Source organism: Lissotriton helveticus, chromosome 4_2, assembly GCF_964261635.1.
Source record: "Lissotriton helveticus chromosome 4_2, aLisHel1.1, whole genome shotgun sequence".
NCBI classification, from domain to species: domain Eukaryota; kingdom Metazoa; phylum Chordata; class Amphibia; order Caudata; family Salamandridae; genus Lissotriton; species Lissotriton helveticus.
The window spans coordinates 7,843,840-7,868,827 of NC_136064.1; the positions used below are offsets into that span (position 1 = coordinate 7,843,840).

General features: G+C 45.3%; 1 protein-coding gene across 3 annotated transcripts in view; it reads right to left on the reverse strand.

The window, feature by feature from the left end:
- Positions 1-24,988, reverse strand: part of MTMR8 (myotubularin related protein 8) — a 511,753-nt gene that overhangs the window by 232,222 nt on the left and 254,543 nt on the right. For all 3 annotated transcript variants that reach the window (XM_078640107.1, XM_078640110.1, XM_078640108.1), the window contains one exon: positions 19,984-20,116. In XM_078640107.1, coding sequence (XP_078496233.1) covers positions 19,984-20,116 — 133 coding nt within the window. The remainder of the gene's footprint in view (positions 1-19,983; positions 20,117-24,988) is intronic.

Consider the following 24,988-nt stretch of genomic DNA (forward strand, 5'->3'; position numbering starts at 1 on the left):
TGAGGAAGGAGAATAATGAGGTTAGAAAACTCACTTAAAATACAGCAAGACTCAATCGGATGTGTTGTTTTAAATTAAGGATCTTACCTCAATATGAGGAAAAACTGCCAGTAAAATTATTGGAATGCGGCCAGATGGGCCCAGGGCGTATTTCGCTACAGTCGTAGCGGGGGAAATCTCTTTGGTAAATGTTAACCAGTGATAATGCACTGTAACCTGTGGGGATGGGTAAACATAGTTGGTGGAATTGGAATATATAAATTATAAACTAAAATGATTGCATGGGGCATAATAATGCAGTTTCTTACCAGATGGTAGATAAATATCTTGCAGGACAGCGCTCCACCTTTTCGAGTAGCAAGGCTGCTTCCGTCAGCCTTGTGAGGTACAGTGACAATGAGCCCTGCTGGGGGTGGCAGTTAAGTACAGTGATTTTCCAGCCAAAAATGTGTCAGGCCCAGGACCAGCAGACTTACCAATGGAGAACCGCTGTACTGAGCAATCCGGTGCTCTGTATCTACGCGATAAAGAGTGAAGAAAGACCTTAGATGGGAAGTATAGATCGTGTGAGCCCACACCTGACCCCACATTAGCCTCCTCTAATTACCTAGACTGGCTACACAAAGCATGTGATGCTCTAGTACCTATAAAAAATCTCTCAAAAAACAGAACCTCCGCATCAACCCCTTGGTTCTCTGATGCTCTCACATTGGAAAAACAACGCTTTAGGAACATCGAGAGACGCTGGCGCAGAAATTACAATACCACTGACAAAGCCTGCTACAAAATGGCCATCTCCCACTATAAACAGCTCATTATCTCAGAAAAAAGCAAATATTACACAAGTCTAATAGAAATGGCCCAAGACTCCACCAAATTACTCTTCCAGGTAGTCACAAAACTATCAGGATCAAGTAAACCCTCCACCAGCACCCTCTCAGGACCAGTGCAACTCCTTAGCTAGTGCATTTCAAGACAAGGTTAGCATAATATATGACAACTTCGCTACGCAACCAAACAATTATTTGCCAACCCCAACTGACAACTGCAGCAGTCTCACATTTTTTCCACAGAAATCTATGACCTCATTCTCACCATCATCTGTAATGTCATGTTCAACACCGGTATCTACCCAGCAACCTGGAAAAAGGCAACCATCAAACCTCTGCTGAAGAAACAGCATCTTGACCCACTAAACACAAAAAATTACAGACCCATCACAAGCCTCCCCTTCCCAGCAAACATTTTTGAAAAAATAATGCACACAGCTAGCTCACTTCATCGAAGAAAACAATCTCCTGGATAAAACACAGTTTGGCTTCAGGAAAGGCCACGGCACCGAAACGGCCCTTTACAAAGCTGCAGACGAGATTAGAGCCACCGGAGACCAAGGTGGAACAGCAGTTCTGATACTGCTGGATTTGTCAGCAGCTTTCGTCACGGTTGATCATGTCCCCCTGATCGACCGTGTCTCAAATATGGGCATTAAACTCAAAGCCAAAGATTTACTGGGGTAGTTCTTGGCCAACCGCACTCAGCTAGTGAGTCTCAGCGAATATAACTCCCCGTCTTTTACGCTCCCATGTGGTGTGCCACAAGGATCATCCTTGAGTCTGACACTGTTTAATATCTTCTATGAGTCGGACCTGGCCAAGGTCATCAAAGCCCATGGGATGGGGTTGACATCTTACGCCGATGACACACAGCTGGTGCTCGCAATTAACAACGATGGAGGAGCAATTGCGGCCAGTTTTCAATTTGGTATGCTCGCCATCAGCTCCTGGATGGCCAAAAACCGCCTAAAGTTAAACTCCAAAAAAACGGAGGTTATGATCTTTGGCAATCTACACCCAACATGGTCCCGCCCTGGGCCCTCCACACCCCCCCAGTAGCGAAAGTAAGAAACTTGGGCTTCATGTTTGATTATAAACTAATTTTCTCAGCTCATGCCAATGCCATCGTCTCGTCCTCCTTCTACACTCTTAGAATGATCGAGAAACTGCTACCCTTCCTTCCACCAAGCGCAGGAAAAACCCTGATTAGCACCCTTGTTATGTCCAAAATTGACTATTGCAACGGCCTGCTCCTGAATGTCCAGAAAAAGATCACTAACAAACTCCAGATGGTACAGAATGCAGCTGCGAGGTTAAATACAGGTACCCCCAAGTACAAATCCATCTCCTTGGTGGTGCGAAATCTTGCACTGGCTTCCAATCACAAGTCGCATAAAATTCAAGGCCCTATGCATTGCCTTCAAGGCCATTCATAACACAGGTCCGGACTTTCTAAAGAAAGCCTTTTGCGCCCACTTACCTAGCAGAAACCTACCTTCCTCAACCGCCAATCTCATCACGATCCCTCGCACAAACAAGGGGCCAGATGTACTAGCCCGATTTCGGCCGTTACCGACCGGTATTTGGGTATTGTAATGTAGGGGGCTAGAAAATTACAGAATCGGTAAATTTACCGATTCGGTAAAATACCGATTCTGTAATTCAATATGTAGGTGGCACAGGTTACAGTGCCACAGGCCCTTTAAAATTCGTTATTTACCACCCAATACTATTGGGTTTAAATTACGAATTTCTGTGTACATGCGCATCTGTGCATGTACACCTGTGCCATGTGGCACACATACATGCACTAAGGGCATGTATGTGTGTCACATGGCACACAAGCCAGAAACAGGGGTGCAACAGGGTGTCAAAGTGACACCCTGTCCCCCTCGGTAATTACCGAATCGGTATTTGCTATTGAATCCTATGGGCTTCAAGGCCCATAGGAATCAATGTCAAATACTGATTCGGTAATTACCGAATCGGTAATTACCGAATCTTACCGATTCGGTATTTTTACCGATTTTTTTTCCTACATAGCAATTACTGATTAGTAAATACCGAATCGGTAAAATTCGGTATTTAACATTCGGTAATTTGCTATTACCTACATCTAGCCCAAGGTCTCCTGGGGAGACAAAAGATTCACTGCTGCCACGGTCAGACTGTGGAACACCCTCCCTCAGCAAATTAAATCCTGTCCATCGGTGCCGGTTTTTAGGAAGCTAATAAATACCAATGAGCAGCACACCACTTCACTACTGCCTCTCCCGTCTACAGCGTCAAGACACTCACAGGTATTTGCGCGGTCTACAAATTGTTTAAATAAATATAAAACTTTATAAATAAATAAATGGTGAAGCAATAGAAGCCACTTTTCACATACTTCTGTAAATGCCTCATTCCCACCAGTGCTGTGCTTGTGTAACTCCACTATGAAGCACTTTACATGAGCACCAGTTAAGTCATGTACAATTTCTTTAGGCACAGGGAAATTAAGTGATTTGATCAGAATCACAGGATGTCAAGCTAACGTCAAGAATTGAGTTTGAAGTTTGCAGCTCTAGCATAACGCCACATCCTCTCCACCCTTCCGACTTGAAGACCTTCTCACTTATAAGGCAGGTGGTTGAGCACAGCCAAGGCTACTGCAGTATGTTGTAGTTAAACTAGTATGATCTTGGAAGGCAAACTATATTTAAATACAAAGGAAGGGCACATTGAAGTGGACATCAGCATGAGGGTGCCCATTTTACAGCAGAACTTTGCACCTTAGATGAAGCACTAAGTCCAAACAGCAATAATTGTGGGTGCCAATGCAGTAGTAAGGGCACTGTGACCCAAATGCAAGCTAGGGATTTGGTCTCCTATCCACCTCCTGTTTTTTGGCTTTTGAAACATACCCACTAATTAGGGTGAACCAGGAGTCTGTGCCTCTGCACCTACTTCACTACGGTTGATATATATATATATCAGAGTCTCATAGGTGACACCTGTTGGCTTTGCCAATGCTTGTTATATGACTGTTCTTCACCCATCTATGGGAATGAAGCTGATTTAATTTGAAAAGCATTAGGAACAGTTTGAAAATTAAGCAATGCAATTAAATGTAATTTAAACTTATGGCAATATTTGAATATATTGTTAAGAATGTCACTAATGTTCTAAAAACATGCTTTTTATGTTAAAATTAAACTTCCCATTGCTGTGGGCATGACATTAGTGCAGTTCGGCATATGAGAGGGCATAGCTGTGAGCACAATGCATCGTCTTAAGAACGTATTCCAAAGTGCATATTAATATGTAATCAAATTTGTAAAAAACGATCAGATCAGTTTATATTATATCATGTTTTAATGTACCATCATTCTTTAATTGAAGATAAGGATCATACCACAATAGTGATGTAATCTGGGATTCAAATCGTATCCAAATTGCTTGTAACAATGTTTAACAATTTTTAAACTCAATTAGTCTGAATTCAAAATTTTCATGTAAATAAAGTTATACTTTATTAAATGGGGAAAACGTTACTTTACATGAAAAATATGTTTTAACCCAGGGTTTTGCAGCTTTTCCTTTGAAATATCTGTGTTTTCTGCTGCTAACTTGTGTTCCTGGTGAACAAAGTGTGTTTAAATGCAAAGTGTGTTTAAGACTGCAGTACCGCCTCCTGTCTATGGGGGCAGAGCGAGCAAAAATATAAACACACTTTCTGAAACACAGGTCCCCACAAGACAATTTTTTAAAAAGTTGTAAAAATTGACACAGATGTTCCTGAAGCCATTTTTTATCATTTAAAGGACATTACCTTGTGGGGACCTGGGTTCAGGTCCCCACAGTGCAATCAAGTCCCCACAGCGTGAGTGTGTTATCACACCCAAGTCCCCACAAGGATAGTAACACAAACCCTCTCACACACACTGACTCACTCTCACACACACTGACTCACTCTCACACACACTGACTCACTCTCACACACACTGACTCACTCTCACACACACTGACTCACTCTCACACACACTGACTCACTCACACACACACACACTGACTCACTCACACACACACACACACTGACTCACTCACACACACACACACACTGACTCACACACACACACACTGACTCACTCTCACACACACTGACTCACTCACACACACACACACACTGACTCACTCACACACACACACTGACTCACTCACACACACACACTGACTCACTCACACACACACACTGACTCACTCTCACACACACTGACTCACTCTCACACACACTGACTCACTCTCACACACACACACTGACTCACTCACACACACACACACTGACTCTCACACACACACACACACTGACTCTCACACACACACACACACACTGACTCTCACACACACACACTGACTCTCACACACACACACTGACTCACTCACACACACACTGACTGACACTGACTCACTCGACTCACTCTCACACACTGACTCACTCGACTCACTCTCACACACTGACTCACTCGACTCACTCTCACACACTGACTCACTCGACTCACTCTCACACACTGACTCACTCGACTCACTCTCACACACTGACTCACTCGACTCACTCACACACTGACTCACCGACTCACTCACCGACTCACTCACCGACTCACTCACACACTGACTCACCGACTGACTCACCGACTCACTCACCGACTGACTCACCGACTCACTCACACACTGACTCACCGACTCACTCTCACACACTGACTCACCGACTCACTCTCACACACTGACTCACCGACTCACTCTCACACACTGACTCACCGACTCACTCTCACACACTGACTCACCGACTCACTCTCACACACTGACTCACCGACTCACTCTCACACACTGACTCACCGACTCACTCTCACACACTGACTCACCGACTCACTCTCACACACTGACTCACCGACTCACTCTCACACACTGACTCACCGACTCACTCTCACACACTGACTCACCGACTCACTCACTCTCACCGACTCACTCTCACCGACTCACTCTCACCGACTCACTCTCACCGACTCACTCTCACCGACTCACTCTCACCGACTCACTCTCACCGACTCACTCTCACCGACTCACTCTCACCGACTCACTCTCACCGACTCACTCTCACCGACTCACTCTCACCAACTAACTCTCACCAACTAACTCACTCTCAATAACTAACTCACTCTCAATAACTAACTCACTCTCAATAACTAACTCACTCAATAACTAACTCACTCAATAACTAACTCTCTCTCAATAACTAACTCTCTCTCAATAACTAACTCTCTCTCAATAACTAACGGACTCTATTTAAAAAACTTACTAACTCTCACTAAAACAAGGACTCACTCACACTAAATTAATATCCCACTAACTCACTCTCTTTCGCTCAGTAACTAACTCAAGCGCTCACTCTCATTCACTCTCACTAATGCTCACTCTCACTGCCTAAGTCTCTCGCTCTCACTAACTGACTCTCTAAGTCTCACTTAATAACTAACTCTCTCACTAACTAACTCTCACTAACTCTTACTCTCTCACTAACTCTTATTCTCTCGCTCACTAACTCTCAGTCTCTCACTAACCAACTCTCTCACTATAGCTAAATTAGTAACTAACTCTCTCACTCACTGACTCTTTCTCAATGACTAACTCTCTCAATCACTCTCACTAACTCACTAAATAACTCACTAAATAACTAACTAAATAACCTTTGCACTCCTGATACTATACCCCCGCCCCCCAATACCAAAACAAGCATTGCCATAAGCAATAGTTCTCGCCTTTGGGACCTTAAAAATGTTTAGCCATACACCAGTTCATGCTATTGTCCCAATGATATTATGCTGCATAACAAAATACTTAAAAAGTCCCAAAAGCGAGACCTATTGGCTCTGCCAATGCTTGTTAAATAAAGGACAGGGATATGTTACTAAATAATGAGGCCTTGGGCCTTGTGTTCTATTTCTAATAGGACATTACTTTTAATGATATCGGGGTCTAAAAGTTCCAATACTGGAGTAAATTCCAGCATGCACAAGTGCTGGCATTGCGCATTCTCTGCGTGGCAAACAGATCTAACCAAGTCTGTCCCCTCTGCTGAAAGAGACCTTGCACATCCTCCGAATGGAGACACCATTTGTGATCTGCTAAACATCTTTGGCTGAGTTTGTCAGCCCTGGCGTTCAGAGAACCCGCCTGGTGTGGAACCAACGAGGAAATGCTCCGACGTGACATCAATGTTCAGAGACAAAGTGTCTCGAGACAAAAAGTCCATGACCTCACCCCGGCCTGTTTGTTGCAGTACCACATGGCAGTGGTTTTGTCCGTGAACACCTGCACTAGCCTTTCCTTGATAGAGGATAGAAAGGCTTTTAATGCCAGCTGGATCGCTTGGAGCTCCAATAAGTTGATGTGGAGCCCCTATTCTGTCTGAGACCAGATGCCTCTGATCCCCATATCTCCCAGATGGCCCCTCCACTGCAAGAGTGATGCATCTGTCACTACTGTTCCGGTTAGGGAAAGGAGAGGGGTCTGCCACTGACCCTATTGTGGATCATTAACCACCACTGAAGTTCTTTTTCAGTGCCCTCCAAAATAAGGATCATGTCTGAGGGATTCCCTATATGCTGAGCCCACTGGAACTGCAGGTCCCAGTGCAGAGCCCGCATATGCCGGCAGGCATGTGTCAGACACAGGAGGCCAGAGGCCATGAGGCCCAGCAGCCTCAGACTCAATTTCACCGAAATCAGAATAATGACTGAAACATTTGGGAGGATAAGCCCGAAACTGCACTGTGTCCAGACCAGAAGGCGTTAGTAGCATATCCTGTGTCACATGAAAGGAAAACATGCATATCATCTTGGCACTTACAGGTTTGCTTCTCAGCCTAAATTGCTCCCTTAGCACAACATGCCGGACCATATGCAACATAGCACATTAGAACATGTTGAAAATAGAGCCTCAATTTTCCCATAACATTTTCATTACATTTTATTAACTTTCTTTTTCAGCAAAACCAATACTAAATGGTAAAAGAAACAATTACTATTTAACTTCCCTCTTAATTTTAGGAACATTCCACTACTGGTAGAAAATTAAGCAGCAGAAGGGTCCACAGCTTGACTGAGCTGAAAAGGGGCGAGGGAAAAATCATCTAGAATACCATGAACTGTTTATATCTTGAGGAAAGAACCTTGTATGCAATTTAAAAAAAAACAGTGAAATCTAATTCAATAACTCACCATACAAACTATTATGGATATTGTCTGGACCTTATTAGGAACGCTTTAAGGACTTCACACCCATATGTGATATAGAGGCAGGCTCCATCAACTGGCAGGTTTTGAAGTGTTTTTAGTATTAAATCATTTTTATTGAAGGAGTGTCACGCAATAATCATACACAGAATATCAACGATATTACATGAAATAGCTTAACCAAAGCTGAAGACGCGAGATAGAATGCATCCAAGCAGGCAGCCGCGAACTGAAACCAGTGCAGCATCCAAGAGCGAACAACCCAAACAGTAGAGAAGTCAAGGAGAAAGTGAAGAACAGAGTAAAGAACCAACCACGCCCAAACCCCCCTCCCCTTACCCTCCTACCCTACCCTCCCCTCCCCCTGGTCCTAGTCCATCGTATTTGAGCCAATTCATTCCTGCTAACTCTATTCCCCACCCTCCGTCTCAGAGAGACGTAACAATCTAAGGTACCGTGGGCAGGTGACCTCACGGAACTCCGAAGACAGCACGGACAAAAAGGGCTGCCATAGTTCCGCATATTTTGCTCCCTCCCCGGCTGCTGTTAGAGAGAGTTTTTCCATGCCAAGCGCCACCCATGCAGTGTGGGGACAAGCGCTATCCGCCAGTGAGCAACAATGTTCTGCAGCGCTGAGCCCAGCGCGATCGCAATCAGGCGGCCTCTACGGGAGCGCAACGGATACATCAGGGGGTTCGGGAGCCCCAAAAGGACATATGATGGTAGGTGGGGAATCTCTGTATCAAAGTGTGCGTCCACCTCATCCAGAACCTGTTTCTAATAACCCTGAAGGTGTGTACAATCCCAGAGCAAATGCACCAAATTCCCCACTTGTCCACAGCCCCGCCAACACAATGCCTCCCTAGTATGATCCATTTTGTGAAGACGTTACGGGGTGTAGTACCAATATGTTACAATTTTTGTTAGAGTGTTTGTAAGCCCCATATGGTAGGCGGAATGACACGCTCTATAATAAATACCCTCCCATTCTTTGCGGCTAAAAGTCCTGTCAAATTCCCTCTCCCAGCGGGCCCTGCTAGCACTGTAAACATATGTGTATTTATTCAGTAGCATCTTACAGAGGTCAGATATTAATTTCTTATCTGTCTTACGTGTGATCAACCAATATTCATAGGGAGTAAGATGTCTGTCAGCCCCGTAGCGAACCTGCTCACTAAGAGCCCAATGTCGTGCCTGCATGTAGCGGAGTCTCTCCCCTTCCAACAGCCCAAATTCCTGCTGAAAATGAGTAAAGGGAATCACCCCATCAGCTGCATATAGGTGGTAAAGAAATAGGCATCCTGCCGCACGCCAGCCTGCGAAGGCCACAATGTCTAATCCCAGAGTGAAGTCCGGATTATCCAAGATGGGGGTAAGGAGGGACGGGAAGGTGGTGAATTCATGGCTAATGTTCGTCTTGTCCCAGACCTCTAAAAGGACACTGGTGATATACGAGGCGTACAAATTGGGGGGCCTGTGGTGCTTGCGGAGGAAGGGGACCTCCTGTAAAGGTTTACCTGCCACAGCCTGGTCTTGAAAAAGCCAGTGCTTTTCAGACCCCTATCTGCCCCACTCCACCAGAAGGCGGAGCTGAGTCGCCTGAAAATACGATGACAGGTCTGGGAGGCCAATCCCTCCATGTTCCGGCTGGAGCATTGCTATTCGGAGTTTGAGGCGCGGCTTTCTCCCATTCCAAATAAATTGGGCCAAGTCTGATTGCGTCTGTTTTATCCAACCCTTGGGGGGGTCGTAGTGGAATAGTGCAGAATAAATATAAGACCTGCAGAAGGACCGTCATTTTTATTGCTGCAACCCTACCCAGCCAGGATAGAGGATAGTGCTTCCACTGCCCCAATTCCTTTCAGATCTTAGCCCGTAACTGAGCATAATTGATGTCGACCGTGTGTCTCAAAGATGGGGCCAACCTGATCCCCAAATAGGGAACCACCTCTGTCGCCCAATGAATGGGAAACTCCTTAACCAGTAGCTCCTGAGTGTGCCTCTCCAGGGACAACTCTAGGGCTACTGATTTGCTCATGTTGACCTTAAACCCGGAAATCCGGCCGAATAAGTCCAAGTCTGCGATACAGGCCGGTAGAGCGACCGCGGGTTGTGATAATGATATCAAAACATCATCAGCATACAAGCTGATCGTATGCACGTAGCCCCCGAATTTGATCCCTGTGACTTCTGGACTGAGCCTCAACGTCTGCGCTAACGGCTCCATTTAGAGAGCAAAAAGGAGGGGCGATAGTGGGCATCCTTGCCTCGTTCCCCTCTCTATAGCAAACTGAGGGGAGGGGAAACCATTAACTCGCACTGTCGCTGTCGGGAATCTAGAACAGTTCAGTATATGAGTACGAAACTTCGGTCCCATACCCGCCTTCTCAAGGACCCTCGCCAAATAGGGCAAGTGGACCCTATCAAACAACTTCTCGGCATCGATAGCTAGCATCATATATTCCCAAGCCGTCCGTGTAGCCTTCTCAATCAGATGCAGTGCCCTTTTTGTATTGTCCGAAGTCTGACGTTCGAGGATAAAGCCGGCCTGATCTGGGTCAATCAGACCCCCATGTGTGGTCTAAGTTGTGCCGCTAAGATTCCCGTGGACAGTTTTAGATCGACGTTGAGAAGTGAAATAGGTCGGTATGCCTCACAACGTGTTCAGTCCTTTCCCGGCTTCGGGATAACCGCAATTGAGGCCTCCAGGAGGTCACTCGGGATTGCTCCTGCCTCCGAAAAGGAATTAAAAAGGGGCACCAGTAAGGGAACAATTTGAGCACAGAACGTTTTATAAAAACTCGCCGGAAACCCGTCAGGCCCCGGTGTTTTGGCCACTTTCAAGCGGGAGATAGCCGATATAATCTCCTCCGGCCTAAAAGCGCTCTCCAAAAGGTCTACCTGATTCCGCGAAAGCATCAGGAGGGGAATGGAGTCCAATAAGACCTCCTCCTCCGCATCGTCCGTAGATTCACCCATGTAAAGGTCGGAATAAAAATCTCTAAACGCTTCAGCTATGTCGTGATCTTCAGTGACATGTCTCTCATCTCTCCTAACAATCTCTCGCACTATCTGCCGCTGTCTAGTCTCCCTCAACTTGTGCGCCAGTAATCTCCCAAATCTATCTCCACCCGTGTAGAAAGAGTGGTGCAATCGCAAGGCTGCAAACTCCGCTTTATCCTGGTCTAACGCCACTAGTTGTTGCCTTACTGCATTCAACTCCCTCCAAACCCTGGGCGCCCCCGTCCGATGGGGAATCTGCTCAAATTCCTTAACTTGCTGAGTAAGGTCATCCCGCTTGCGCTGCCTTTCTACACTATCCGCAGCCGAGATCGCTATAAATTCTCCTCTAAGAACCGCCTTCAGAGCTGCCCACTGTCGCAAGCGTGGTTTCAGTGTCGCTATTATGGGCGAGATAGTCTGTGAAGGCGCGCTGTATTCGTGAGATTGCATCTTCCCGGTGCAGTAATCTCTCTAAGGTGGCATGTCCGCTGCGCGTGCTGGAGAGGGGGAAGAGAAGGGCTAACAGTTACCTGGGCATGGTCAGATAAGGAGGCAACTCCAATCTCCACCTTTGTGGCTAAGGCTTTTGTAGGTAGCGTCGCGAGCAGGTAATCTAGGCGAGCATATGTTTTGGACGCATTTGAAAAATATGAATATTCTCGCTCCCGTGGGTGAAAACAACACCAAAGATCCCTAAAGCCTAACTCATGCAGCCGGGCTAGACCCTCACCTGATAACGCTCCCGCTTGTGTGGTGCATTGGCAGGACCTGTCCAGAACATTATCAAAAAACAGGTTAAGGTCACCCCCTAGCAGTGTATGGCAGTCCGGTGTAGAGGTAGCCTCTGTAAGTATCGTGTGAAAAAACCTCTCTTGCCCTTCATTCGGCGCATAAACCGAGCCAATAGCAAACAAAGTAGAGCCTAAAGAAAATTTATAGATGAGCAATCGTCCCTTGATCTCCGCTAACTTATCCAGGACCTGACCCTTAAATCTTTGGGACACAAGGATAGCCGCCCCCGCTGTCTTGGTGGAACTAGAGGAGAAAAACGGTAGGGGAAACTTTCTAGACCGAAGACGCTGGCAGTCTCGCTGTAAGAGATGCGTCTCCTGAAGGAGGCATATGTCAGCATGGGTTTGTTCCAAACAGAGTAAGACAGCCCTACGCTTGACTGGGTTATTCAGCCTCCTCACATTAAGCGTAAGTATTTTCAATTCCGATACTGGCATCTAGTCACTTTGTGTATGGATAGCCATTGAAGCCTACTGACCAGAGAAAAGTCGTACGCCCCCTCCTGTACCAGACCCCCCTCCCCCCCTCCTCCACTCAATACACCCTCCCCCCCCCCCCCCCGCGGCAATCTCGGGTGGTCAGAGCCGGCCTAGGCTCTTGGTGGAATAAAGAACGTAGAATCCCGCCCCCCCCACTGTCCCCCCAAACCCCAAAAAAGAGAAAAACAGTACTTTCGAACCGTAGATGCTTGGTAATACAACTATACGGGTAGCTTGATCAGTCCCAACACACCCCCACCCACTGACGGCCAGTGCCAAAAGAAGAAGTGTGCGCATTATAGGCTATGCAATCGTAAATGTCAGCCAGATTGAGTCGAAGCCAGCTCTGTCGCCACTGTTTCCACTGCGGCCCGTTGGCCCTCCTCGATCACTGCCGCGGGAGGCCTCCTCGCCAGTCGCCTCCGCCTCTGCTGGCGCCATTGCGGTCTGGAGTCATCCCTGTCTGCTGCCCGGTCAGGCTCTTCCTTGTCCTCCGTCGGCATGTTAATGCCCGGAAGCCTACATGCCTCCGACAGGGAACGTAGTTGATATACTTTGTCCCATTTAAAAACTAGTCGGAACGGGTGACCCCAGCTGTATGGGATATTGCGTTGCTGCAGTAGCGCTGTAACTGGTTTGAAGGTCCTACGCTTCTGCAGAGTGAGGGGTGACAGATCCTGGAAAAGGACCGGTGAGTGGTCTCCGAAGGTAAGGGCATTCATCTGACGTGCCTTTTGAAGGATCTCCTCTTTTGTGCGGAAGTCTTGTATACAAACTAAGGAGGTGGAGCGGAGGCAGAACGCGGGGGACCTACCCGGTGTGCCCTATCGATGCGAAGCTCTGCGTCAGAGGGGCGCCCCAGTATGTGATTAAACAGTTCTCGGGCAAAACGGAAGAGATATTTAGTGTCCTCGGTCACTTTCACTCCCCTAATCCTGATGATGTGACATCGGGAACGATTTTTTAAATCCTCCAGGTGGGCCTGAAGGTCCACTTGCTGATCGTGGATACGAATTATTTCCTGCTGTAGTGCCTCCACTTCTGCGTCCCGGCCCTCGCACTTGCCCTCAAGGTCCGCCACCCGTTCCCCAATGGCATCCGTGTCCCGTCGGACCTCCTTACTCTCTTCCTTGAGTTCCCACTTCAAGGTGTGGATGTCATCTCGTAGGATGTTAAATAGGGATTCCAGAAAGGATTTGGCGATAGCCTCTGATCCATCCTTCTGGCCCGGAGCGGAAGGACCAGCAGCCATTGCCACGGGATGAGCTTGTTTCCCCGCCGGAGCTTTAGCAAACAAGTCCTTGATGGTCTTATCCCTCCGTCCTCTGGCCGAGGACATTGCCCGCGTCAGGCCTTCCCAGGGATACAGGTGAAGCAAGGGGCTCTCGCCGACGCCGGCACGCAGTGAAACCCAAGCGAAACCCATCAGTCTCTTCCAGCCCAAGGGGTATCAGGCATCTGTATCCGCGCCTAGCAAACCTCGGAGCGCCCCCCTCCTCGTGCTCGCCTCGCTAACCGTCACCAAACGACTGGCACATTGAGTCTGTGGTACGACACCAGTAGCCGCCTCCACAGGCCAGTCCAATCCCACCTCCGCTCGGGCCAATCTACAATCAGTGAGCTATTGAGGCCCTCTAACCGGTCCTAAGAGGGTGCTCACCCACACTCAATCCACACCGACCTCTCCTGACACCGCGTAGTTGTGTGGGCACCGTCAGCCGGGCCTACTGCCAACTAATCCGTCACGACGGCGTTCTTCCCTCGCCTTCGCCAGAGCTCCGCTTGCGCCCCTCAACGGAAGGGGGGGTCCATCCCCCCGAAGGCCACTGGTCCCAAGACTCAACTCCAAGATGACGAATGGGGCCCTCCACCGCCACCGGGACTCGCCAGCTCCGAGGGCCCGATAACCCCTCCCCACGCCACGTGGCCAAAGTCCTCTGCCTGGCTCCGAGGGCCGCCCACGGCTCTCCAGCAGCTCTCCGACAAGGCCCACCGAAGCAGCGGACCCCTAGCGCCAACTGGGTGCACCGCCAACGGGATAGCACAACCGTTCACGCCGCCATCTTGGCCACGCCCCCTTGAAGTGTTTTTAACACTAGCTTTGAAACTTACGAAAAGAAACTTACTTTAATCTGCGCAACTTTACTATCTTTTCCCAGCGAGGTCATATGATTTCCTCTGTTTCGGTCATAGCCACTGCAAACTCTCTGCAGTGTTTGAATCTGCATGTTGTACTTAGATAACAAGATCCCCAGCACAGTAATTCCCAGACGTTACTTAATATGGGACAATCACCTCCATTCAAGTGTATTCTAAATTCAGTCCTTTTTGTGTACAAAATGAGAACAAAATAAAGAAATTAAAAATCAATACTAACATGCAGTATTTTTTCAGTTTCTATTGTGGTTCAAATGCTATTTCTACGTCTATGTTAGTGCCCATTCTTACTCAAAGTTTATAACATACTATCAATCACCATCAACACTATCAACAGTTATTGTCTCCTTTCTCAAATGAAAGCAAGTTTTGCACGTCATTCAAGGTCAGTTGGTAACTTAACCTAGCTTTTCGATCGATCGGAATCTTTTGGAGGTTATATGGACATCTGTTAATTAAGCACCAAGATACCCCATTAGGGGTGAGCGTGTGCTTTACAAATACTTATGTTATATATGATTTTTTCTTTTTTTTTTTTTACATAGGCAAGTACAAATATACATTTTTGATTCCTTTCAAAATAAGTTCACAGTTCAAAGAGTGTATGCATGGAAAGTATGAATGGAAATGTGCCCTTCCAAACGGCTTGCAGTAGTCTTAATTGTTTTTAATAACTCAGACACTAAAACGGTGTTTTTTGAGGAAATAATTTCAAATCACCACCTTCATCAATGAATTTCCAATTTTTCAAAACCCTAGATTTTATTTTGGAGCTTTATGTAACGTAGTTCATCACAAAAGATAGCTTGTTTTGCAACACCCGACTGAACGCTCCCTCACAACAGCGCCACTGAGCTGCCTTTATGGGGAAATCAAACCGGGAGACAGGGAAACAAATAGCGATTACTGGAAGTATGCCCTTGCAATGTGGATGTCGATCACCGTTCACTCACGCGGTCATTGAAATGGGAACTCTTCAACAAACAAGACATAGTTTGCCTTCATAGTGCGGGTAGGTTGTAGCAGTCAGAACTTCAGAAACATATTAGAATAATTAAAAGAATACCTCTGAAAAGCATGTTTAAGGCCCCAAACCAACTGTGCGGAATCTAGTGGAAATAAGTAACACAATTACTCAGTCTTTTCAGAATGCTTAAAATTTCAATCATCAACATGTTAGGTTCTACCTTTGAGTCTGCTTTGCTTGAAAGGAGGAGGTCGGCAATAAACAACCCGGCTCCTTTTATTGACGTGGCCAACCTTCACTTCAGAAAGGAAAACTGTTAATATAAGTGTTTTGGTGCATTAGCAATGTTGCTGCTGAGTGAGAAGAAAGCATGAATACTTTCATTACAAATAAATATTTGGTGATTTTTAAGTCGATTCTGATGAAGTTCAAAGTTCCCTACTGCAAAGCAAGCAGATAAGGAAGGCAGATGGCAGCCGGAAGTATGCCCATGGATGCTAACGATGTTGTAGATTCGCTGATAAACTCTTTGCTAGTCAAGTGTTTTTATATGTTTCTTTAAAACTGTACGAGAACGCATAAGTGATAAATTGGCATCGGTCAAAGAGAACCTTATGAACAAAAAGTTTCACTTGATAACGCAATGTTTATCTTACCAGCGTGTCCGTAAATGCCCTCCGTCCAGGCCCGGCTCCAGGAATTTTTATTTGGGTGGGCCAAGGGTGCATTTGGGTGGGCCACTGCGGGCTCGATTTGTCGCACATATGGCTGGGCGGGCCTGCGTCAGGGTCCTCCTTTATTTCTTCTTAGTCTTACAAGGCCCAGTAAAACGCACTCTTTTCCAAGTCTCTTTCTAAATAGTATCACTCTCAAAAAGTGATTTTCCATGTAATGTTCCTTTGATGGGAAGAGGAGGTTTCTGAGGTGGGAGTATCAGGCAAGTGACACTACTCAGGCTCCCTCTGTACGAGCCTTCAGGGAGAATCCCTCTTCATTACTAACTCCACCTGACCGCGGACTCTGCAAGGCACTCCCTCACAGGCTTGATTAGCCACTATTCCTCTGCAGTGCACCTTATCTCACAGCTGACCTTGGGCCCCAGCCCCATATCAGGCACCATCGGGCTCCACTTTCATTTTTCCCGGTAAAAACATTAGTAAAATCACCTTCAAACTTAAAACATTGAATATAGCAGTAAATATAATTAGCACACACATTTAAAGTATGTTCCAAAGTAGCTCTTATGACCCGACTGCTAATTAAATAAACAAAAACAGAAAGGCCATGACAGGGCCTGCTTTAGTGCTGATGTGAAAGTTTTTTGGGGCGCCACACCAATAACCTCTGTTTCCGTAAATACCTTAACTACCACCATACCCAGTGCCCCTTATCTCTCCCTAGCTCCCCCCTCAACCCCATGACCTCTTCCTCGGATTCCCTCACTGCCACCCTCCACCAGTGCCCCTCCTCCCTCCATGCCCCCCCTACTGACCTCCTCATTGTATTCCCTCACTACCACCCTCCAACAGTGCCTCTCATTGCTCCATAGCCCCTCCCCCTTTGACCTACTCCTCGCACTCCCTCACTGCCACCCTCCACCAGTGCCCCTCATCTCTCTGTAGCCCCTCCCACCATTACCTCCTCAGACTCCCTCACTACCACCTCTACCAGTGCCCTTATCTCTCCCTATCTCCCCCTCCACCCCATGACCTCTTCCTCGGATTCCCTCACTGTCACCCTCCAATTATTGTTGTCCTGCATCAGCCATGATAATGATAAAAAAAAATGAAGCACACAAGAAGTATGTGTCCTGCTGGGCCAGTGCAGATTTTAAAAAGAAAAACAAATAGTAACACATCCTCCTACCTACTACTCCATTATATAAACTTTGTGTCACAGCCCGATGTGATAAGCAGCTGCAGGGGTCAGGAAAGGTGAATAGGAATATACAAACTTCTTTTCTCCTGCACTGCATAGAAAAAGAAATATCCACACAGCAGAACAGGAGGCAAAGGTGACCGTTGTCACCTTTCGCCAGTGGAGATGAAGGGGTGAAAAAATAAACAAAGCCTCCTTGGTAGGTAGAGGTGCCTCTAGTGCGCATGTCCGGCTGGCCGAAGAAAGGCAGCCAGCCAGCCTGACATGCGCACTTACGACGGACAAGTGTGTGTGACTTCAATGAGCCACTGCGTCTGTAAAGCAACTTGAGCCCCACTCACGCCTCTCCCCACTGGCTTGGCACCCACCTCAGCCGCTCTGCCCGGCTGACTCTGACTGCCAGGCAGATTTAGTGCAACACCTCAAGATGTTGCTTACTTGTTTGTTTAGTTTTGTTCACATTTGATTGGTGTGCAGGAGGCAAAAATATGAGTGGGGCAACGCCCCAGCTCCCTAAAGGATGCACCGCCCCACTTAGGCATGTAAAAAGATTATTGGAAATTGATGAATAACTGAAATTATACGAAACTGTTTACGAGTGAAATTTAATTTAAGTGGAGCTTGCAGGAATACATTTAACTATTTCATTTCTCCATAGGAAATATTTGCTGACTGTATATCACAGGAGCTGGCAGGACACAGAATGAGAAGAGCATTGTGGACTGATTACTGGTTTAAAGAGATGGACAGAAACCCTTCACGACTAGCACTGATTAAGAATACAAACCTAGCACGAAATACAATTTTAAACCAAGATATTTTGAGTGTGGGACATTTATTTTTTCTACTATGTATAAGATTACCAAACACCTATTCCGATTATGCAGTGTAGAAGAAGCTAGGAGCTCAGGTGAATATTCACGATGCGTGTTATTCTTTTTAATCCCATGCCAAAATATGTCATCTAGGGAGACCTTCAACACGATGGTGCTCAGGGAGAACCCCCAAAGAATCCACTCATGGAGAGATCCAAAAGAATCTTCTTGGGGGAGCTCCTCAATAAGAAACTTTTCCACAAAAACATACCAGAGAACACTGAACTTTTGGTAATAGGGACATCTGCTAATGAGAATTAGACCGAAATGGAAACAGCGCTCTGTGTGCAGCCAAGGAGGATACAGGGCTACGAATCACCACATCTTAAGGACCAAGGGGATTACCTGTCTAAAGGTTCACCCATGAGAACCACTATATGTGTATAAGGTACTTAAGAGCCTTGAAACACTAAACTTGGAGAAACAGGTCTGAGGGTAGATTGTAAATGGTCAAACGGCTCCAAAATCTCAGTCCTTGCCAAAAGAAGTTAGACTTAATGAATATGCTTCAATGAATAGGAGTTCATACCACTTAGAGGTACTATGTGAAGAAGTAATGTCGCAGAACCAGCCGTACAGATGGCAGGGTTAGAGGCTATTTTAAGTAAACAGAGAATACACAGCCCTGATCAGTAACAGACATGCAGAAAAATATTTCTGAGGCGGTCTAAATTGTCGCCTAGCAACTAAAAAGCACCACTAAAATCTCAAGTTTAAAAATCATCTAGTCTTAAAAATGTCAGACTTGAATCATGAAGATAAATGGCTAACTATTGTGTGAGAGAAGATGTACAAGATTTAATCATCTCCTTCTAAAGAGTAAAAGGGTCAGATATGTGTAAATAGGATCACAAAGTGTTAAAAATATTCAATGGGACTTAACAGCTTTAACTAGGTTAACTACGCGAACAGTGATCATGGCAACTGTAGATAAAGGATCTTACAAAATGATTTGTGAAAATGGGTCAGTGAAATCATAATTTGAACAGAAAGAAAACAGCAATAAAAACATGGCGAGACATATACAGATTTACCCGCCAGCATGGCCAGCTAGACAGACCCAGACAATTCCAAGAATCAGGTCATACCATTTATTAATATTTTTTTTCCTTGAGACGTAGGATAACATCTGCAATGAAGGTACATAACAGTGGGAATCTTTATTCATCATACAGTAAAAGTCATTTTAATATATTTAATTGCATTGATTTCATTTTATGCCTAGCAGCACTATTGAACTGTGCACTAAAAAAAGAACACTCATGTACATTAACGAAAACTATGCACTAATAGTAAACAACATGCAGACCTATTTACCTCGTTGAATAAGCCGTCTCTAATAAAAAAGATAATAAAGCTTTTGCATGATTGTGAACATTTTTATGCTCAGAGTACTATGCACATTGTTCTGGTAAATAATAACAACCACCATCAAACACCACCGCCATTAACAACCACCACCAACTACAAACACCAGAGAAACAACTACAAGCCCAACAACCACCACCACAACATGCACCACAGCAACAAAATCCACCACAGCAACAACTGCCACCACAGCAACAACTGCCACCACAGCAACAACTGCCACCACAGCAACAAAAGCCACCACAGCAACAAAAGCCACCACAGCTCCAACAGCCACCACAGGAATAACAACAAATGATGAACAGGCTTGTGGATTAGACTATAGCTAATAACTATGAAAGACCGGCCCATCGCACAAACCTTCAAGGAGTTTCTGCAGGCTGTTTCTCATCACATGGATATTCTCAATTCCGATGAACTGGAAGCGAATATTGGAATAATTATCTTCGTTTTCGTACCCTTTTCCAGCTGCTCGGTTTGCCATTGCGTTTAGCTGTTATAAGTTAATCAACAAAAACTGGTCATGAAGCAACAGAGAAAATAATTAGCAATCATATTGTCAACATAAAATTAAAATAAAAGGCAACCAGGCACATGTCATGCAGTCATTGGTGTTTGCTCTCTCTCTAAATCTAAACCCCACCAAGATGGAGTCATCCTCCTCAATGGCGAAACCATGAGATCCCAGATCTATGTGGGACAGTGATTGATATCTGCCCACCAGACTCTGTCAGAGACAGCTAGAAATCCCTTGGCTTTCACGCCCAATCAGGGCTCTCCTTTAAAGAGCACAGCACGTAAAACCGAATCCATATTTGCTGCTCTCCTCTGCAAAATTATACCTTCCTGCTAAAGTCAAATAGTGCCTGCTTCAAATACCCTAATAATTTCAAAAAGGGGGATGGACAGAGTATCTGAGTTAATCAGAACACTCCTACCCAGTCAACAGATGGTGCAGTGAGCTAAAAAACGGTGATGGATCAAGCCCTGATCTTTTGACTGGGTAGGAGTGTTCTGCTTAATTCAGATACTCTGTCCATCACCACCCCCTTTTTGAATCGTTTTGGCCACCACAAGTGTGGAAGGGTATGCTCAGATGTGAGTCCCTTGCTCACTGCACCATCAGGATTCAAGCAAGCCGGGCCGAAGACGGCTGTAATGCCAGAAACCGGTCCCCGGAAGCTTGTTTCCTTTCCAGTAAAGAATTGGCTTGGTAGTTTGGTCTGCCCTGTTCCCATGATGCACTGGGACAGGGTCAGACTAATTTGCATGTAGCCAGGTTCTGAACTGGGATTGTGCAGTGAGCTAAAAAACGGTGATGGATCAAGCCCTGATCTTTTGACTGGGTAGGAGTGTTCTGCTTAATTCAGATACTCTGTCCATCACCACCCCCTTTTTGAATTGCTTCAAATACCCGACACTGGTTAATCCCAACTGCTTTAGTCCCTTCCCACTAACCCCCACAATCCCCTAAGGCAGCGACCCACGCTACATCTGCTAGCTCACTGGCTATTAGACGTTAGATTACATTACTACAATCCTGAGATCTTTGCTAATAAACCACAAGCATGCATCTTTTGTCACGTCTAGCTGACTATCTAAACAAGCATCACCATGAACAGAATCTTATTACCTTTCCCCAAACTCATTAACCACAGTCGGCCACAGTTAAACCACAGCCTGACAAGAGCTCTAGATTTGCCAGTAAGAAAATACTAACAAAGACCTTCACTGAATATGCCCCCAAACCCAAATAGGAGCTGCTCTCGTCATTAAGACTATTATAAATGGGGTAACCCATAGGACCACTGGACCCGGGAGAACAATGGATGTATTTGAACCACATTAACTTTCCGTTCCTTTACACCATCACTCAATTTTCCCAGAGCACTCAACCCCTTACTCTTTTCTGAGCACTAATATGTACCAATGTTGATTAAATCACATATTCCTATGTTTTGATTAATTACAATTCTGTTATGCAAATTAAATCACAAGAAATCATCTGTCTTTGCAGTGACGTTTGAATTTTTCAATGTAATTGAATTTGGTTCTACGTACGTGAATTTGAAATCAGTTTTCCAATGTGACCGTTTATTTCTGTACCATCATAATTAAGAGAGCTTGCGTTTTTCCAGGTATTTAAGAAGAGTTGTAAATGTACAAGTTCAGAAGTAACTTCTTCCTACTACCCTGTACTCCCTTTCCTCAACTTATTAACAGTTCATTGTCCAATTTCCATTACACCAGTTTCCACCTCACTCGTGCCATGTCTCGCCTTTTTCCATCTGGCTTTCTTAATTTGAGTATTGTATGTTCAACCTTTGTTCTCAGATACTTCGCATACCTTTTCTCCCGTCTATACAATGCTCTTATCAAGCACAGGGGCACTGCTAAGGCTCTATAAAAATCAATACAAAATAACAAAGAACTCAACAGTCTATATGGCATATTTTAGAACAAAAAACTTTAAATAACTAGCATATTTGGTGTTTGAAGAGAACATAAGAGGCAGTCTTGCAATATTCAACTTGCCATATCTGCTCTCTGCCAATACGACGCAGGAAACGATCTAACCATACTCCACTACATAAAGATAATGCCCACCAGTCACCACAGTTATGGGCTGCTTTTTTGAGTGCCATCAACAAATCCATCACTTCTGAATCAAGACCTTTACCACACGGAGATGAAATAGTAATGAATGATGGTGCTACAGGCACCAAAAGTAACAAAAAGGGGTAACAGCATCTTCAGAGTTGAATGGAATGAGTGTAGCACCAGGGAAAAAGCAGATCTAGATATGAAAACTAATGGAGCATGATGGTAACACCGATGTAGGATGAGTTAGAGCTTAATTGATAAAGGAAACACAAGTACAGACAAGAATTGACAAAGCCAATAGGTCTGTAATGTTGTATGGTAATTTGAAGTATTACAAGTAAAAATCATGGGAATAAATATGTATTTGTGTGGAAGCAAAGAACTGTAGAATAATATTGGTGTGAGTTAAAAGGTAACAGTTAGTTGCACTGTCAAGCCAGACCTAAAAATAAATGTAGGTTAATGAGTGTTCTCCTTTCATCTGTCCTGCTGCCAGAGAAAAACTACATAAGTTACCTACTTATCTAAAACACTTTAATATCTTTCTAGTGTTGCGTGTGCCCCTGAAAGTTCAAGTTTGGGGATGCTGCTGGATAAATAAACAAAATAATCACAACTGCGTCAAGGGCAAGCACTTTTTAGGTCTCACAGAGAGACCTATTGGGGTGAAACCAGAAAGCTAAACCAGGCGGATTTTGCCGAGTGCATGTGTGTCTGTGCACGCGCTTTCCATTTGCTTCCCGAGCCGCCTGCCTGCTTCACACTTCAAAGGAATGCGACCTCCGCCCACGCAATGCCGAGAGCCAGCGCTTCCCTCCCACTCGCTCACTCCCCTTCTCCCCCGCCCCCCACCCGACTTGTTCTTTCTTGTTGACCCTGCTCCCCTGCACTTTACCATCTGTAAGTAAACCCCAGCCTTCTTAGTCAAAGTCCTACTTTTGTGTATCTAATGCGAATGAGCTATGCTGAGCCTAAGGCAGCCTCGCCTCCCGTACTTAGTAGGGCGGTGACGTCATGCTACAACCAGCAGCATCGCATGTGATATTTAATCCAGCAATACTTATTATCTGTGCTCCCCCTGTGCTCACATGGGTAAGTGTACTGGAGCCGCCTGCCTGCTTCACACTTCAAAGGAATGCGCCCCCCCGCCACTGCCCTCTCACACACTTCCCCCTAATTCGGACGTGCGCGCCGTGCTCTCCTTCTGCTGCCACACGCATTCAGCTCACCAGGCTGGACAACCCCTCACCCCCCATATGCTCGTTCACAAAAGTCCCTCCCACGCTTCCTTAGATCTTCACTTTTGTTTGAACTTTCAGTGTGAGTTTTCACAGGCCTGAAGGCACTGGAGTGATTTACATGAGCAGCAGTGGACATGTGCCTTAACAGGCGAGCCTCACTGATATACATTAGAGAGGGTTTCATAATAAATTAACAAACTAGCTTGAAAGGTTTGCTTTGCACAGCACCACTCAGCACCACTCAGCGCAACCACCGCACCAGTCAGCGCAACCACAGCATCACTCAGCGCAACCACAGCATCACTCAGCGCAACCACAGCATCACTCAGCGCAACCACAGCATCACTCAGCGCAACCACAGCATCACTCAGCGCAACCACAGCATCACTCAGCGTAACCACAGCATCACTCAGCGCAACCACAGCATCACTCAGCGCAACCACAGCATCACTCAGCGCAACCACAGCATCTCTCAGCGCAACCACAGCATCACTCAGCGCAACCACAGCATCACTCAGCGCAACCACAGCATCACTCAGCGCAACCACAGCATCACTCAGCGCAACCACAGCATCACTCAGCGCAACCACAGCATCACTCAGCACCACCATAGCATCACTGGTTCAAATATGTTCTCTCAATGTTTCAAGCTTTATTACAAATGTCACAAAAATATGTTAATATTTCACTTGTGTTCTTGGATTTTCGTCACAATAAAATACACTGAACATAATCTTCACAAAAGTTATTTACAAAAGTTTAAGCTATTGCCATTATAAATTACAATCACTTTTATTTAAGTATTAAATATTTAAAAAAATTAAAAGCCATTGTTATTTGTAATATCAATACATCTAAGTCACGTAAATACAAAACATGTTGCATTACAAATGCTATAGGTGTCACATTTGCGAAAGTTATAACTATTGGCATTGTAAATGACAAAGCTATTAATTTAGCTATTTTCAAAAACAACACATAAATAAATAAAAAATTCATTTACAAGACCAATAGCTCAAACTTTCCTAATGCGAGACCTATTGCATTGCAAATGCTTGTTTATGGAAGCAGGCAACTTCTTACTAATCAAAACATGAACTCCTGGCTCCCAACATGTAGGCGGAGCCAAAGCTCCTCATGATGATGACATAATTGCCTGGCAACAGCTGCACTGTCAAGCCAGTCCATAAAAAGAAACGGAGCCCAAAGAATGAGAATTAAAAAAAAAATAAAGATATTATATTATGTGAAAAAAAGAATACTGAATGAAAAACAATGAGTCAAACACGACATAAATGAATACACAAATATTTCCTCCCGGCGGGAGTCAGGCGTATGGTTTCTCGGTGCATTAGGGGTTGGAGTATAGCAGTGTTGGGTTTCCCAATTGATTTAAGTTTTTTTCCTTGCTGTAATGTTTTACTGACATGGGATGCAAAATGATATTTCTGAAAAACACAACACCTGGTATGCTTATATCCTTAAATGGTTTTCTTTATAGAATGTGATATGCAATAGCA